Genomic DNA, 17,955 nt, shown 5'->3' with positions numbered 1-17,955 from the left:
TTGGTCTTCTCGCCGGAATCCGATTTGCCCACTCCACCTCCAAGGGGCCCGTAGGGGCCTCAGCACCCATCAGTGAGCTCAGCATCATACTTGCGTACGCTCCACAGTCCACTCCTTCCACACCCTCAGGGAGACCCAGTATCCGACGGTTCTTCCTTCGCGCTCCATTTTCTAGGGCCTCGATCCTTTCAGTACACTTTTTATGAAGTGCCTCGTGCGTCTGTGTCTTAACCGCCAGGCCCAGGATCTCGTCCTCCATATCTGTCACCTTCTGCTCCACCACGCGGAGCTCTGTCTCCTGGGTCTCTAGTGTCTCCTTGAGCCCCTCAATTGCCTGTAGCAACGGGGTCAGCACCTCTCTCTTCAGCAGCTCCACGCACCGTCTCTCAATTTCATCCTGCTCAGGCCCCCATGTCGCCTGCGCTTTCTCTGCCGCCATCTTGTACTTCTCTCTTTCTGACCCTTTGGTCGACGATTCCTCGCGCTGCAGCCGCCGCCGCCGGTTTTTTCCTCCTTCGTTTGGGGGGGACTCCCTTCTCACACACCCCACACCGGGTTGCGTCGTCGAAAAATTCCCCGTTGGGGCTCTTAAAAGAGCCCGAAGGTCCGTCTGAGCTGGAGCCGCCGAAGCGTGCGGCTAGCTAGGCATCACCGCAACCGGAAGTCCCTTCAGTGGCCTTGATGAGATCTTTTCACAGTTGTTCCCTCTGCTGCTAGAATTCACCTTTGATACAGGCCCTCGGGTCAGCTTGCAGCTTTAAGCTTGCCCTTCCCCCGCCTGCATGCTGGAAGAGGCCCTGTTTATCCTGCAGTTGCAGCCAAATCTTTTACTGTTTCTGCCGTGTCTGGCACCCAAGAGACATGCCCTTCCTGGGGGACACTGTCGGGGGAATATTGCAGCCTTCTTCCCACACCGGGAAATGTCAAACAAATGCCGTGGGGGCCCTGTAAAAGAGCCCAAAAGTCCGTTCCAAGCAGGAGCTGCCGAATATGCGACCTAGCTCTGCACAGCCGCACCCGGAAGTCTGTGACTCCACTTTCAAGCGGCTATGAACCTGTACTCCCAGATCTTTGTTCTAGAACTCTCCCCAACTCCCTACCATTAACTGAGTAGGTCTTGCCACGATTCGATCTACCAAAATGCATCTCCTCACATTTATCTAAATTAAACTCCACATTTATCTAAATTAAATTCCATCGGCCCACTGGCCTAATTGATCAAGATCCTGTTGCGGTCCTATCTTGGTGTCATCTGCAAACTTACTGACCATACCTCCAAATCATTAATATAAATAACAGTGGACCCAGCACTGATCCCTGAGGCACACCACTGGTCACAGGCCTCCAGTTTGAAAAACCACCCTCCACAACCACCCTTTGTCTTCTGTCGTCAAGCCAATTTTGTATCCAATTGGCTACCTTGCCCTGGGTCCTGTGAGATTTAACCTTGTGCAACAACCTACCATGCGGTACCTTGTCAAAGGCCTTGCTAAAGTCGACTGCACTGCCCTCATCTACCTTCTTGGTTACCTCTTCAAAAAACTCGAATCAAATTTGAGTCATGATTTTTCACACTCAAAGGGACAGTACATGTCCCTAATCAGTCGCTTGTTATATGTAGCATACAGTGAGGAAGATTAAATGTAAGCTGTTGCGTCTGGGCTGCAGAGTGAAGATGCTATAGCCTTGTTGTTGCCTGGCCACCAGAATTGTGTTCTTGTGAAGGGGAAAGTGGAGCAGTGGGATTGGTTTTAAATGGCTTTCGTGAAGAGTACAGCTGGTGGGTCAAATTCTGCCTTTTGAACAACAAGGTGCAGGTGACTTTTACATGTCAAACAACTAGACATACAGATTGCCCTTGTTTGGAGCTCTTTCGCTGCAGGCCCCAAGCAGCTCCGGCCATCAGTGGTTTTAGCACCTTTGTTGGCAGCAGGCAAGTATGTTTATAAAAACTGAATTCCAGCGGTCCACCCGCTAGTAAGTTTATGACCCATTATCCCTCCTATCCATGGCGGGGAGCAGATTATTTTGGTAGGCGATCCTGATTCTTGTTTAAGGTGCCAAGTGTAGAAAATGATGAAACTAGCAATCTGTTCTGGCAAACTCTGTGGGGAGTTATGTTTAAGTCGTTCATCAGACCCACCGTCCACTCCAGCATCGCACCCTTTCAGTGACCCGTTTTCTGAAAGCAAAAGGCTGCTGATGATGTCCTGTGTATGAATGGCTCACAGCAGCCTGTACTTCGCTGTGACTGTGACATCTGTCTCCGAATGTTGTAGGGATGCATTTTGTAGAAATAAGTGACACTCTGAATTGTAAGTTTGCTGCAGTAAATGGAACCAGGAGGTTGTGCTTTCAATGGGTTACGGTGAAGACTTTTGAGTAGCGATATTCTAACTTGAAGCAAGTGGGGTGAAGCCCTGACTTGGTTATTCTCATCCCAGCGGTGGGGGGGTTTATTTTAAATTGCATGTTGGCATCTCTACATTTTAAGCTTGCTGTCTGAAAAGTGAGCCTTTTCCTGGGCTATCTCCAGACACTGGTCGTTCCCTGTCGAGTTGAGATGCTCATTTCTGCTGTAGCTGATGTATGGAGAACGGATTTGAATGTAACACCTGATTTCATTCTTTTAATAGTAACCTTTTTATGTCTTGGTGTTAAGTGAGCATCCATGGGTCATTTGACTGAGTGCATCACAGCTGAACTCTGGTTCTGTTCTCTGCTTGTGCTGGCTGCTGACGGTCAGGCTGGGATATGCCTCGTTCTGACGAGCAGTGCGTGTGGCCAGTGAGTTTTGGCAATGCTCCCAGTTACTCAGTCACCATTTCCAGTTATGGCGAGAGCCGCATGAGTGGGAACATGAGATCACGTTCCCATGGCCTAGGAACTAGTTTGCTCTGGTCGTCACTGCTTCATCTCATGCACAGATTTAGAATGTGGCCATAAAACTGATAGCTGAGTCAAACTGGGTGATCTTCTCCAACAAAAGCACATTGAGTGGACCACAGTGAAATTAAACCGTTTGCTTGTTGCCAATTTTAACCATGGGTTGTGCTCCATCACGGTCAGCCAGTGGGGATGTTTCTAATGTTTGAAATTTTTACTAAGTAGGACATGATTTACCTAAAGTGGTAATGTCATTCATCTCATGTAGCACAGAATTTAATTCTGGATTCTACAGCAGTATGGGAAAGGTAATTGGGAATCAGAACGCTGGAGCTGTTTCTGGCGTTTTAAAGTTGATTTCGAGGCTTGTTCCTGTCACCTTGTCGTCATGAGCTGGGTGTTGGGCTGGAGTGTGTCATGTGAGAGTACCTTTAAGAAATGGGTGTTTGTCAGATGGCTGCAGTGATGTAGAGTGGGTGGAGCTGGGCTGTCTCTGCTTTTACTTTCGCTTTGGGCTGTCTGCTACAGGGTGTGTTTTAGTTTTGTTTTGAGAGCTGGATAGCTGCAGGAAAAGCAAACAGCTGTATAAGGATCTCTCTGCAATCTAAAGACTGTCTCCAGATCCTTTGGGTGATTTCAAAGTGGTAACTGTTCTCCGTAGTGAATCTAAACCGGATCTGTGTTTAAAAAGGGTCTTTTGTCTTATGGATGTTGCAAGGAAATATTACGGGTTACTTATAGAATATTGTATCTGTGGGGATTGTTGGTGTTGATGGTTAAGATATTTACTTGGGTTTATAAAGTGTTAACTGGTTTCCTAAATAAACATTGTTTTTGTTTTAATTTGAAAGTACTTTAGCTCGCTGAAGCACCACACCTGCAAAGAGAGCCTGGGTGCTCCCCATAACCACAATCTACTCAAAGGTTGTGGGTCAGGTGAACTCAATGATACACTTTGGGGTTCTCTAAACCCTGGCCCATAATAAGAGTATTAGGAGACCTGATTAAGAATCTGACCCACTTGATGTGAAGTGATGCACTTGTACTACCCCAACATTACTCAGCGTGCCAATTGGCAGAGGTGGTGAGTGTCTGGGCACCACTGCTCCAGCGAGTGTTGATCTGTGTTGCTCTTGAGCTAGTGGTAGAGAGATGCAAGCTGGTGAATGTGCTAGTTACATCATTCAGATGCAGGGTGTGTGGGAGCTATTCCTTTTTAAATGAAGCTTGTGCCATCTTGAGTGCTCAGCCTGATCAGAAATGTCACACTTGGCTGATGTGTTATCTTTTGAACGTGACCTAATACACTGGCAGGGTGTTGAGGTGCAAAGTCTTGCTTGGCTGCTATATCAAGGCCTGTTTTTGGTTTGTGATGTAGAGCAAGTGTTCCTGCTGGTTGCAGCCGAGTTGGGACAGGTGCTCTCATGGGACCAACATTATACAGAAAGCACCGGTTTACCCAATGCAGGAATAGGCCGTTGAGCCCCACTTGCTGTTTATGCTGCACACCAGCTGCTCTCAGTGTATCCTTTTATTCCCTTTTTTTCCTTTCTCTCTCGTTCGCTTATCTAGTTTCTCAAATGCATAGAGGGCATTCACTTGAAATGCTCCCTGGGTGGCAAGTTCTGAGTAAAGAAGTTTCTCCTGAATTCTGACGTCTCAGTTTGGGTTTAATTGCGTGAATTCTGCTTGAAGTGTGTAAAATTATTTGTGACACTCCCGTGGCTGTGGAGCAGGTTATATCCAAAATGGCGATTGCGGAGCGTCAACATGACGCAGTTTATTGGTTTTAAAGAATGGGAATGTTGCCAGGAAGAGGAATCACCGAATCCCTAGAGGGCAGAAGGAGGCCATTCAGCCCATCGAGTCTGCACCGACACTTCAAATGACCACATTAGCCAGGCCCAATCCCCACTCTAAGGGGCAATTTAGCATGGCCAATCCACCTAACGTTGACATCTTTGGACTGTGGGAGGAAACCCATGGAGCGAATGTCACCATGAGCCTGGGTCCCTGATGCTGAGAGGCAGCAGTGTAAGGAGGGCAAGACCATTCCATTGTGCAACATGGGGGGGGGAATGATTCTGGACACGTGGGCTGAAATTTCTTCCAAGCAATTTTGATCAGATCCACCAGAATTGTTTCAAACCTTGGTCCCCAAGATGTATTCACTGGATAACCTGCAACATCTAATCAATAAGGTTTGGGCAGCATGTTGGCAGAGTGGTTAGCACTGCTGCCTCACAGCACCAAGGTCCCAGGATCGATCCTGGCTCTGGGTCACCTGTCGGTGTGGAGTTTGCACATTCTCCCCGTGTTTGTGTGGGTTTCGCCCCCACGACCCAAAGATGTGCAGGGTAGGTGGATTGGCCACGCTAAATTGCCCCTTAAAACATTAATTGGGTACTCTAAATTAATTTTACAAAAAATCTAATCAATAAGGTTTGTGTTTCATGATGGTGTTTGTAGGAACTTAAAAAAAAAAATTTAGAGTACCCAATTCAATTTTTTCCAATTAAGGGGCAATTTAGCGTGGCCAATCCACCTACCAGGCACATCTTTGGGTTGTGGGGGTGAAACCCACGCAAACACGGGGGGAATGTGCAAACTCCATACGGACAGTGACCCAGAGCCGGGATCGAACCTGGGACCTCGGCGCCGTGAGGCAGCTGTGCTAACCACTGCGCCACCGTGCTGCCGTGTTTGTAGGAACTTGTCGACTGGGTATTTGGGTAAGAGTTTTGAAATGTTTATTTTTATCTGACCATATTGTTTCTCTTTCAGTTTGATGAAGGTCGCAACACCTATGATGGGGACGTTACAAAGGACAATATAATTGAATTTATTAAGAGCAACCAGCTCCCTCTTGTTATCGAATTCACAGAGCAGGTACAAAACCTTTTCATACTTTCGGGAGCTTGTCTCCCCCCAGTGTTTGCTTCCTGAGGCTCAACTTCAGAATTGGCAATGGAGCTGGTGTTGCCCTTGATCTCTTGTGCTTTGACTGAGGCACCGTCTGAGACATCGAATTGTCAGCAGCTCAGTGGTGCATGTAACAGCACCATTGCTTTAAGGTGGCTGCGCTATTGTATTTGCTTTTGCCTGGCAACCATTGTTCTTTGGTTGTCCGTTTAAATGGCCCTGTAATTTTGGTAACAAACCGGTTCATCCTTGAATAATCATTCTTTTGCAGTCTGCTCCAAAGATCTTTGGTGGCGAAATCAAGACCCACGTGCTGATGTTCCTCCCCAAGAGCTCAACGACCTTTGAGAACAACTTGACCAACTTCAAGAAAGCAGCAGAGAGCTTCAAGGGCAAAGTAAGTGGCCAGTAACTTGGGTCTTGGATCTAGGAAAAATAATTGTGGCATTTTATCTGTGGCGTAAATACCAAAACTTAACGAATAACTATGTACATCTCTGTAATCCAGTCTGCATAGTCTCCAGAATTCTTTCCTAAATCATCTACTTCGATCAGAGTGTTGGGAGGACCATGTGGGCCCAAACGTAACATTGGCTGCTTCTCGTAACTAACTATGTATTGGGCATTAAAGAGTAGGTGTATTGGGAGCTGGTTACACTGGTTTGTATTTGTGTTTGGATCTAATTGAGGTATTTAAAATGGTCAGTGGGATTCAGGCGGGTAGATGCAGTGAATCTGTTGTGGGGCTATTAAAGGTTACAATCTTGGGCCAGTCGAGGGGTGAAATCAGGAAGTATTTTAGACAGCAGATGTTGGAAATATGGAATGCAATCTCGAGGCTGTGGGTCAACAAATGTTTTCCTCTACTCTTGTCTGGTCGGCTCTTGAGGTACAGAACAGCGATGATCTTTTGGGAGTGGCGGAATAAGCTTGAGGAGCTGAATGATCCATAACTGCTGGCAGCTCTGTCAAAACATTGCCCACAGTCCATATGGTGTAGGTACGCCCATGGTGCTAGAGTTCCGCGGACCCAGCGACAGTGAAGGAATGATGGTGTGGCTTGGAGGGGAGCTTCAGATGGTGCTTCCTGGGTGCCTCCAAATTGCCCGATTTAGTGACTATAGTTAGACTGCAAGAGCTCAATTCCGCCCTTTGGTGGCCGTGCTTTTCAGCAGAAGTCACCGGCTTGGTGACCAGGAACATGGGAGTGCTTCTCCTGTCCTGTTATCCTAACCTGGGCTACTGAGCACCCAGGTGCTGCCCGCACTTTGCCGTGAACTAGCTTTGATAGTTATGGGTTTGCGGGAGATGACTGTTTCTTTTAACTTTCCTCCCAACTCATTGACTTATTGAATGTTTCTCCTTTTGTAACTCTGCCAACAGATCCTGTTCATCTACATTGACAGCGAAGTGGAGGACAACCAGAGAGTTCTGGAGTTTTTTGGTTTGAAGAAAGAGGAATGCCCAGCCATTCGCCTAATCACCCTTGAGGAGGAGATGACCAAGTACAAACCAGAGAGTGAGGACATCACTGTGGAGAATGTGAAAGTATTCTGCAACCAGTTCTTGGAAGGGAAGTTAAAGGTGAGATGTTTTCTCAGTACCCAGATGCTAAACTACCATTAGCCCGCTCAGTATTTCAAGATTACTTGGACCATGGTGTATTGAGTAGAAAGAAACTGAAGAATCTGTGTAGTGTGTAGCTTGTCATGAGATGTAGGTGTCCCAGGTCAGCATTTGTTGCCCGTTCCAAATTGCCTTTGAGCCGAGTGGCTTGCTGGGCTATTTGTCAACCACTGCACTAGGTCTGCATTTGTACGCTAAGTCAGACTGGGTAAAGACGGCATCTAAAGGATGCTAGTGAACCAGGTGGGCTTTAACGGCCATCAACGCGTTTCACAGTCACCATTACTGAGACTAGCTTTCAATTCCAGATTTATTAACTGTGGGATTTGAACCCCTATCCCCACTGCCTTAGTCTGGGTGTCTGGATTGCTGGTCCAGTGACATTGCCATGTCGCTGTCTCCTCTTTTGGGCCAGATGGCCAATGCCGCCAATGTAAATTGGTTAAATCTGAAGGCCACTGCATTCCTTGACCGGCGTCACAATGTCGGCTAATGGTGACCATGTTCTTAAAAACCCATCCGGTTCACTAATTGTCCCTGGGGAAGGAAATCTGTCCTTGCTCTGGGCTACACATGATTCCAGAGCCACAGTACATGTGGTACACTCTTAACTGCTCTCTGAAAGGGCCTAGCCACCTAGGAGTGGGCTTTGCTTGTGATGCCTGCATTCTGGGAAAGAATAAAGGGGCTGGGGGCGGCAGTATGACGGGCCCCAGTGTAAATTGAACAGTTGTGACTGGACAGCAGCAAACCAGGTGACGTGTCCAGCGACAGATGGGTATAGAGCAATATTTGAGGGCAATTGGTATGATACGCCACTGAAATGGAGCAAATTGAAACAAACTAGGAGGGATTTAATTAGCAGGGGTTTGAATTGTAATTCGTCTGGATTGATTATGAAAGTGGAAACATCTTCCGTAATGATGAACTAAAACTATACAAATGGCAGATCACCGCCAGTTTGCGCATTGAAGTATTAAATTCTTAAAACATTTGCCCTGTGCTTGCGTAGGCCTGTCAGTTTTCATAAGGGGGAAAGGCTAACTCTCTGCTGGAATCAATGCATTTTTCTATCTTGAACCCTGAAGTTGAAAATAAACCCCATTAAGTAGAATCCTGGGAAGTTGTGTTATAACAGGTGATGCCTCACACGCTCCTTAGATCCACCTTTGGGATGTGTCTGTTAGGCCTCGCTGGTAGATCTCTCTCACCCCAGTGTTGGGGGGTTCTCCAGTGGGGCTGGCAGGTGACATTCATCAACTTTAGTGGTTGTACAGTCAAAGGTGCTTGAGTCATTGGCGTGTCAAAGTATTATACCTGCACGGTAGCCCCTCTGTTCTGATGGGAATAACCTGTTTCAGGCTGTTTCTGCCATCAGGACTTTGCTGCTGTGTGGACATGTTTATCAAAATCCATCTGGTTTAAATCTTGCAATGAGATGCTTATAAACTACTCTGGCTGCTTAATGACCCCATGACAATTACCAGTTGTGTTAAATCACCATTTGATATAGAAATGCTGGCATAGGATCTTGATTGAATAAATGACAGTAACACCTGTAATGTTTTTGAGGGAGTTTGGGTTATTGGGTTCAGAAGCATTAAAGAATATTTGCAACAATCAAAAAAAATAACAGTGGTGCCTTCTGAGCATCTATCCATTGCAACCACAGTATAAACTATTAACTTGCACCAGTGTTTCATTAATGTGTACTAACGTTTGAATCCAAATTTGAACACTGGGATAAATGTTTAACCTTATTGCTGTAATAGTTCTGAAGCTAAAGGTGTTTGTGCTGTCTGCACTGACATTTCAGCCTCACCTCATGAGTCAAGATATTCCTGAAGACTGGGACAAGACTGTTGTCAAAGTGCTTGTTGGCAAAAATTTTGAAGAAGTTGCCTTTGATGAAACAAAGGACGTTTTTATTGAATTCTGTAAGTATGATGCGTGTTTAAATGGAATGCTTTTTTTTTTTGTTCCTTTCATTCTGTTCGGACTGCACCTCAATCTGGGATTTTCTGTTCGGACTGCACCTCAATCTGGGATTAATTTCCGAGATATGTTTTGATCATTGAATGTTGAAGGAGCAGCACGGTACCACAAGGCTCATTGAAGAGGCAGCACAAGTGGATAGCACCGTGGCTTTACAGCTCCAGGGTCCCAGGTTCGATTCCCCGCTGGGTCACTGTCTGTGCGGAGTCTGCACGTTCTCCCCGTGTCTGCGTGGGTTTCCTCCAGGTACTCCGGTTTCCCCCCACAGTCCAAAGATTAGGTGGATTGGCCATGATAAATTGCCCTTCGTGACCAAAAAGGTTAGGAGGGGTTATTGGGTTATGGGGATAGGGTGGAAGTGAGGGCTTAAGTGGGTTGGTGCAGACTCGATGAGCCGAATGGCCTCCTTCTGCACTGTATGTTCTATGTTGACTAGGACCTGTGTCCAGTCCAACTTGTTTGGTTTGAAAGTGAAATTGGCATGAAATGGTCCAATTGAATCAATGAGCAGCTAGGGGCATGTAACCGATGTCGGGTTTATACCTTGGTCGTGTCACCTGTGTAAAATATTCTCTTGCTACAGATGCTCCATGGTGTGGTCACTGCAAACAGCTTGCTCCTATCTGGGAATCTCTGGGAGAAAAGTACAAAGATAATGATAAAATAGTTATTGGGAAGATGGATGCCACGGCCAATGAAATAGAGTCTGTGAAGATCCACAGTTTCCCCACTCTCAAGTACTTCCCTGCCAGCACTGAGCGATCGGTAAGTAATAGCCCATGTGATCTTTGCCTGTTTTGTTGATGCACCATGTAAATATTGATTGTGGTGACCTTGGGCATGGTTACATCACTGGACTAATATTTTGGAGCTACAGCTCCGGAGACATGGGTTCAGATCCATCACAGCAGCTGGTGGGATTTAAATTCAATTAATTTGAAGCTAGTCTCTGGAATGTCATCGATTGTTGGGAAAAACCCATCTCGTTGGCTGAGGAAATCATCTGTCTTATCTGGTCTGTGACACTCCAGAGCCACAGCAATGTGGACTCTTAACTGCCCTCTGGATTTGCCAGGCAAACCACAAAGGCTGACCTTGTCGGTAACTGCCACTTCCCATAAAAGAACCATCCTCTGTTATTTATATTTATCGGGTGGCACGGTAGCACAGTGGTTAGCACTGTTGCTTCACAGCTCCGGGGTCCCCGGTTCGAGTCCGGCTTGGGTCACTGTGGAATCTGCACGTGTCTGCGTGGGTTTCCTCCGGGTGCTCCGGCTTCCTCCCACAAGTCCCGAAAGACGTGCTGTTAGGTAATTTGGACATTCTGAATTCTTCCTGTGTAGTGTACCCGAACAGGTGCCGGAATGTGGCGACTCGGGGCTTTTCACAGTAACATCGTTTGCAGTGTTATTGTCACAAGTAGGCTTCAATGAAGTTACTGTGAAAAGCCCCTAGTTGGCAAATTCTGGTGCCTGTTCGGGGAGGTTAGAACGGGAATTGAACCTGCACTGCTGGCCTTGTTCTGCATTACAAGCCAGCTGTTTAGCCTACTGCGCTAAACCAGTCCCTAGTGGGCTATGTAAGCCTACTTGTGACAATAAAGATTATTATTAAGAAAGTGAATATATTTTCATGAAAAGCATTTCAGTTCTTCAGATGCTAAACAGCATTTTGCGGTACTGTGATTCTTCTAAAAATTGGTCAAATTCTTGGCTCTGCAAAAAACGAAAGAGGGGGTTTTGTGTTGGGAGGGGCAGGTCAGTATACAATTGGAAATATTGATGAGGTTTAAGGAATTTGATATGTTTTGCTCCAGTTACCAGTTCAAATGTTAGACCATTTTCCTCTAACATGAATAAGTGTCAGTGGTTTAACTTTTCTCTTTGCAGATTGTAGATTTCAATGGTGAGAGGACACTGGAGTCTTTTGTCAAATTCCTGGATAGTGGAGGAAAGGATGGAGGTGCTGTTGATGAGGTGAGTACAGCTTGAGGACTGACTGGCAAAGAATCTGGTCTGCTTGGTTACTGTACCAGCTTGGGTTCAAGCTAGGTGGCAAAAAGCTGAACTCTAATGTGCTGCCCGGGGTGGTGGTGATATCCAGGAATCTTCTGGCCAACCCTAATGATATTTTAAGAGTAACGTTGGCTGCAATGTGACATTGCTGATCAAATCATGCGACTTGTCATAAATGTGAGGTAGTTCTGTCCATATTTCCCAAAGCAATAAAACCCCAAATGTGGTCAGCCATGTTGTAATACTATATCTGCTTCGCTTATTTGAAATATTATTCAGTGACTAATGACTCCTCGGTTGCTATTGGAGGAAGGTAAAGGGATTACGAAGAGAAAATAAAGATGCGTAAATATATTTATCGGGACTATTTTAAAGCAAGTGTATTTACGGCCTTGATTTGAACAAATGCAACCCGCATTCCTTGATGCTTAGACAATTTATCTTCCCAGAATAGCTAAAAGCTTTCTTATGGCCAAATCTAATCGAGTTGGTAAAACGGCAGTACGTGTCTGCTTCTAGAGTTTTAAAGTTAACTAAGGCTGAGACATTGGCCAATTGCCCTTCAGAACTAGTCTCCACAAATGGGAACCAAACGGAACGACACTCGTGGGACTCTCCCAGGGGATCAGAGGCTCCCAGGTGCAAGCCCTTTAGGCAGGATGGTTCCCTAGCACTGCTGGTGACACCAGGGCACCCTGGCACTCAGTCTGGCACCCTGGCACTGGTAGCAGTGGTTGGCACAGTTGCTTCACGGCTCCAGGGTTCTGGGTTCTCAGTGTCTGCCTGGGTTTCCTCCTGTTTCCTCCCACAGTCCAGGGGTGTGTGGGTTAGGTGGATTGGCCATGATAAATTGCCCGTAGTATATTATAAAAAGAAAAGTTTTATAAAAAAAAAAAAAAAAAAAAAATGTTTTAAAAATTAACTTGAGGCCGACGTTGTCCACACTGGTCTGGTCAAGTGTGCTGCTCTCACATCCCTGCAGACGTGCGTCCCATCTGTTAGATGATTTGGAGCTGTTTGGATGAAACTCCCTGGATCAGGAATTCTCCCGTCTCTCGATTTGTTAATCGGGAGAGAAGTTGTGCTGGAGAGCTCCATGGGTGCTGACTATTCCCAATGTGCAACTGGCTTGATGAAGGGGGGAAAGTGCACTTGCTGCAAAGGACATTAGCTGTCTCGTTAAACTCCAGGTGCCTGACCAGGACTAGGTTTATTGATCAGGAACACAATTCCAACATTTCTGTTTTTAGTTCACCTCCTGTTGGTTACTTGTGCTAGTAGCAAATCTGCATTTGAGTGAGGGAAGCATTGAGACATCAATATTTCCAGATGGGTATGGGCGGGGGGGTACATTTCCCACCATCTGTGTACTTGACCAAAGAAACAAAGAACAAAGAAAGAACAAAGAAATGTACAGCACAGGAACAGGCCCTTCGGCCCTCCAAGCCCGTGCCGACCATACTGCCCGACTAAACTACAATCTTCTACACTTCCTGGGTCCGTATCCTTCTATTCCCATCCTATTCATATATTTGTCAAGATGCCCCTTAAATGTCCCTATCGTCCCTGCCTCCACTACCTCCTCCGGTAGTGAGTTCCAGGCACCCACTACCCTCTGCGTAAAAAACTTGCCTCGTACATCTACTCTAAACTTTGCCCCTCTCACCTTAAACCTATGCCCCCTAGTAATTGACCCCTCTACCCTGGGGAAAAGCCTCTGACTATCCACTCTGTCTATGCCCCTCATAATTTTGTATACCTCTATCAGGTCGCCCCTCAACCTCCTTCGTTCCAGTGAGAAAATTGCAGTATTACAGTGGATATCGGCTTAACTTGAACCTTCTAGTCTTTCCTGACTCTCTCATAGGCACTGCCCTTCACCATTAATGAATGGCAGGATGGGAATGAAGCAATCCGATTCTACTGTGTTGGTATAATGGTGGCATTGACTGCTTGTTTGGGCTGTAGTGCAGCTCGGCTATCGGTCCTATTTTAAGCATGTACCCAAATGCCTTTCCCATTCTACAATGCCAGTAACAGCTGGCAATATGTTGTGTGCATTGGCAGGTGTGGGACTGTTCCTGGAAATGGAATGGCAGGGGAGGTGAAGTGATACTGTCAACAGCTTGTAGACCAGGAATTGGCATTGCATTTACACCTCCTGTCTGTTTACTCAGGACATTGAAGATGCTGAAGATACTGATGAGGAAGGGGAAGGGGAGGAAGTGGAGTCGGATGATGAAGAAGAAACTGATCATCATAAAGATGAATTGTAAAAAGAAATTGCAGCCAAAAACACTACACTTGTACAATTCAAAATGCAGTAAACATGAAATATTTAACATCAAAGTCGTGAGTTGATAAAAACCAGGGAATATCAAACAATTCCGTGCATACTGTGCGATTGCCATCAATTAATTTATTAGGGATCTTCATCCTTAATCGTTCAAGAAGCAAACTGATATCTACATTTGGGAACTTGTTTTTTGTTACTGATTCATGTAATGTACTTTTGTACAGGGTTTTTAACTTGTTTGTATTAGCATTACGTATTTGGTGATGGAAGGTTATCTCACACTTTGTGTCTGAGTGCCTCGATGGAGACGAGTGTGGAACTAGGGGCCACTGATGGGGAGAAGGTCAAACCTATGGGTCATTGAAATTCCTTCAACCACCGTATTGTTAAAAGGAAAGAGGCTTCTGGTTTAGCATTTCAGGGACTCTCCTGGTTCAAAGTAAACTTGTCTGATTGTTGAATCTGGACCCAAGGTGATTAACTTTTATTTTCTCCTTTTTTTTTTTTTGTGTGTGTTTTTGGTTAAAAGGGTGGGTGTCACCCTTTTGGTTAAAAGAGGGGGTCACCGTGCAACAGATGAAGGTTGGGGGGGGGGGTGATGAAGCTTCGTAAGTGAACTGTGCAATTCTTTAAGCATTCCAACCTGTTTAAACCGTGGCAGAGGTTTGGTGGTCAAGATGAAATTAAAGAAAAATTAAACTTTTTTTTTCTCCATTCTGTGACTTTGTGTACTGTCTTGTGCCTGTGTATTGAGGTTAGATGGTTGATCCTGCTCGCCATTACCTAATTGAATGGAACAACAATTTGGAGGAACTGAGGTCCTACACTTGGGGGTGAGAGTTGGGCTGTGCCTGGTGATAAATGTGGGCTTTCTGAGCTCTGTCATACGTTCCAGGTGAAGATTAGATTCATGACCTGTTGGGGGTGTTCTTCAAAATATTAGCTGTTGTGTTCCAGATTACAATGACCAGTATTGGACAACCGTGGCAACTGCTGGTGCTTTGCCCTGGTAAGAGGTTGGACAACATGGCTAAGCCCAGTCTTGTCCAGCAGAAGGAGTTGGGTGGATTATGGAAACAGAACCAGGATGCTACCTGTCCACGAGACACACTGTACTTTGGGCAAGAGCTTACTTACAATGTCACCTGGAGCAAATGAATCACACTGGGAGTGATTCAGCTCCCATTTTGAGCCAGATGGACACTGTTGTGGAAGTTTAATTCTATTGTGAAATATTTTGAGGAAATTAACTTTTGTTTGTAGCTCACTTCTTGGAGTTCTTCAAGAACCTGCAAGTTCTCACACCATTGAAAGAGTGATTGAGAAAGTCCTTGTGTGGCCAAGACATCCAGGGACGAATCATCACACTGAATTAGCCAAGGCATGAAAATGAATAAGCAGACCCCAAACAATTCTTCACATGATTTGACACTGGTTGTCTTGTGCTGAGATCAGCTATCACATCCTTGCCCATCATTCACACAGGGTCACTGAATAACCCTAGCTGATTTCCTTATTTGAAGTACTGGGATCAATTGCATCCTTGTAGGTATTCAGAGGGATGAGTCAGATCTTGGATTTTATTGCAGTTTAAATGGCTCAACTCGTATTTGAATCTCATTGTCAGCTGATCCCAATGCGTTGTGACAACCATGGTGTCAGATCATGTGAAGAATTGTTTGGGGGTAGCAAACTGTTTTGTCAGGGCCTGCAAAGCACTGCTTATTCAGCATATTTTTGGACATTCACATGTCTTGGTTAATCCATAGTGTGACGATTTGATGTCTCTGGCTGTGCTGGCCATGCAGGGACTTGCTCATTCATTGTAACTTCACACCAAATTAAAGAGTACAGGGTCTGGTTTGAGGAACACTAAGGAAGGGATCTATAAACGGTTGTAATTTGAGGTTTTAATTTCATCAATGCTCATTATTTCTGATTTCATGCCAGAAGTGTACAGTCACTGGATTAACATTGGGGTACTTTGAGTAAATACTGGGTGAGATATTTCTGGCTGGTCTCCCTGTCCCAAGTGACTGGGGATATGCAAAGTTGGGATATTTCACTATTTGGAGAGGTATTGCCAAGTCTCAACCCAAAGTCATCTCATTTTTTAGCCTCCAGTGGAAACTGCTCACTCATTGGGCTGAATGGTGTGAACAGAGAAACATTGTACCTGGGCTGGCTCTAGTCCAAACTAAATTTCAATTCCCAATGGCCAACTTCAATTGAGACTTCTGGAACAAAGACTAAAAGCTCTATTCACTGAACACTATTGTAGGCCGCTCCTACTGAACAAATTGTTTGCAACAAAGTCCCACTCCATGGTTTTGTAGACAAACTAGTTTAAAATGATTTGTAACTTTGAGGATTTACTTGTGGAACTCGGCCTCATGGTAATGCTTTCTTGGCAGTTCTCCCTCTACCTTAAGTTAGGCAAATCTTCCAGTCTCCCTCAATATTTAGATCTGGTCTCTAATCCAAATGTGAGCTCCCACCTGTATGTCTGCATGGTGAACCACTTGCCTCTACGCTCCCTTCCCAGTCCTAGCAGACTGATCTGTCCATTTAAGTTCCTCCAATGGTGCCATGTTTGCCTCTGTGCCACCAACCCATCTACATGGCAACATTAATTACATGGGCCTGTATCCAGGTAGGTTTGCTGCATTATATTAAAAATTAACTTTACAGTTTATGTCTGGCAGTGGTTAGCAGTTACAGTATGGTGGCGCAGTGGTTAGCACTGCTGCCTCAACACCAGGGACTCCGTTTTAATTCTGGCCTCTGGTGAGTTTGCACTTTCTCCCCCTGACTGCGTGAGTTTGCTCAGTTTCCTCCCACAGTCCAAAGATGTGCAGGTTAGGTGGATTGGCCATGCTAAATTGTTCAAAGGTTTAGGTGGGTTATGGGGATACGGTAGGCTTGTGGGCCTAGATAGGGTGCTATTTCCAAGGGTTGGTACAGACTCAATGGGCCAAATGGCCTGCACTGTAGGGATTCTATGACCTGATTCTTGACACCTTCATGAGACTATCCACTGTCAAAATGCTTCTGCCGTTATCTGCAAATGTACTATTGTTGCCTCCTTTGGGGTGAACCACAAGCTGTTTATCGACCAAATGACTGCACAACCAATGTTGGCTCAAAAACAGTTTATTAATAGCACAAGATTTTTATCTCTATGCAATAACACACGTGGCTCTGTACTAAACTACATCTAACGACGAAGGTGACCTTTACTTAACTTCGAGTGACCAGCACTGAGATAAGGCCTTTATCTGGGTCCACATGGTCGGTTTGGAAGTTGTTGGGTTCGTCTCAGCTGGGCTCGTCCTTCAGGAATGGTTGCGGGTTCTTGAACTTGGTGGTTCTGCTGCAGGCCGGTCCAAAAGAGGCAACTCTAGTGCGCAGGTTTTTTTTTATCCTTTGTCTCTTTCATACCCTTTTGGGCGGCCCTTACTCCGGGTCCAATGGATCGATAGAGTTTTCGATCATCCTCCTCGATCTCAGCCAATTAGTGGCCGGATACCTTGATGGACCGTCCTAGCTATCATTGTCTCAGGCGCATAGGCCTTTCCAAATAGGGGGGTGGTGCCGGTTAGTCTGCTACTGTTGTAACTCCTTGATTTAAACTCTTATTGTCCTGGGGGAAATGGTGATCGACTCAAATGGATACAAGTTTCAGTCAAGTCTGGTTTCTTTGCACAATACACAGCGGCTGTGTACCTGTCTGTGTCCCAAATTGACCACAATTCCCATGGTCCTTTGCAGGTGGCCATTTTACATAGCTACGCTATCTTCCCTGGGAAATTCTTCCTGCCTGCCTTTTCGCTCTCCTCTTTTCTCCCCCCCCCCCCCCCCCCCCCCCCCCCCCCACCCGGGTCATGTTCTTCCGCTTTGTTTGGGATTGCCATTTTTAATAGTCACACTTGTAACATTCGCTGGGCGTTCCTTTATAGCGGTGCATTTATTATCTTTGCATTAAGCATTTCCAATATTTGATGCTACTGCTTATAAGGATATAGTGACATGACCTTTGTTTAAATTCTGTCTGCCATTAGCCTTAAAGTCGGACCTGGTGGTCGGCACCCCACATTTCCAATAACACAGCATTCCTGATTCTTTGTACAAGTGATAAAGTTAGACCTGATCTGCAACATAATCACATGCACTTCAGGTCACATGTCCTAGACCTGTGGGGAAGAGAACCGTCTA

General features: G+C 45.7%; 1 protein-coding gene and 1 non-coding gene across 2 annotated transcripts in view; both read left to right on the top strand.

Annotated features, from left to right (window-relative positions):
- Positions 1-14,454, top strand: part of p4hb (prolyl 4-hydroxylase, beta polypeptide) — a 45,316-nt gene extending 30,862 nt beyond the window's left edge. Inside the window, exons 5-11 of the mRNA XM_072483677.1 lie at positions 5,671-5,775; positions 6,080-6,205; positions 7,192-7,392; positions 9,251-9,371; positions 10,013-10,194; positions 11,319-11,405; positions 13,622-14,454. Coding sequence (XP_072339778.1) covers positions 5,671-5,775; positions 6,080-6,205; positions 7,192-7,392; positions 9,251-9,371; positions 10,013-10,194; positions 11,319-11,405; positions 13,622-13,720 — 921 coding nt within the window. The 3' untranslated portion in view covers positions 13,721-14,454. The remainder of the gene's footprint in view (positions 1-5,670; positions 5,776-6,079; positions 6,206-7,191; positions 7,393-9,250; positions 9,372-10,012; positions 10,195-11,318; positions 11,406-13,621) is intronic.
- Positions 8,582-8,835, top strand: LOC140395816 (small nucleolar RNA SNORA53). Its single transcript, XR_011936327.1, has one exon. It is a non-coding gene; the product is annotated as a small nucleolar RNA SNORA53 (small nucleolar RNA).
- Positions 14,455-17,955: the final 3,501 nt, after the last annotated feature.

Source organism: Scyliorhinus torazame, chromosome 18 (genome assembly GCF_047496885.1).
Source record: "Scyliorhinus torazame isolate Kashiwa2021f chromosome 18, sScyTor2.1, whole genome shotgun sequence".
Taxonomy (NCBI): domain Eukaryota; kingdom Metazoa; phylum Chordata; class Chondrichthyes; order Carcharhiniformes; family Scyliorhinidae; genus Scyliorhinus; species Scyliorhinus torazame.
The sequence above is the reverse complement of the archived record's forward strand: the minus strand, read 5'-3'. Positions and strand labels throughout refer to the sequence as shown.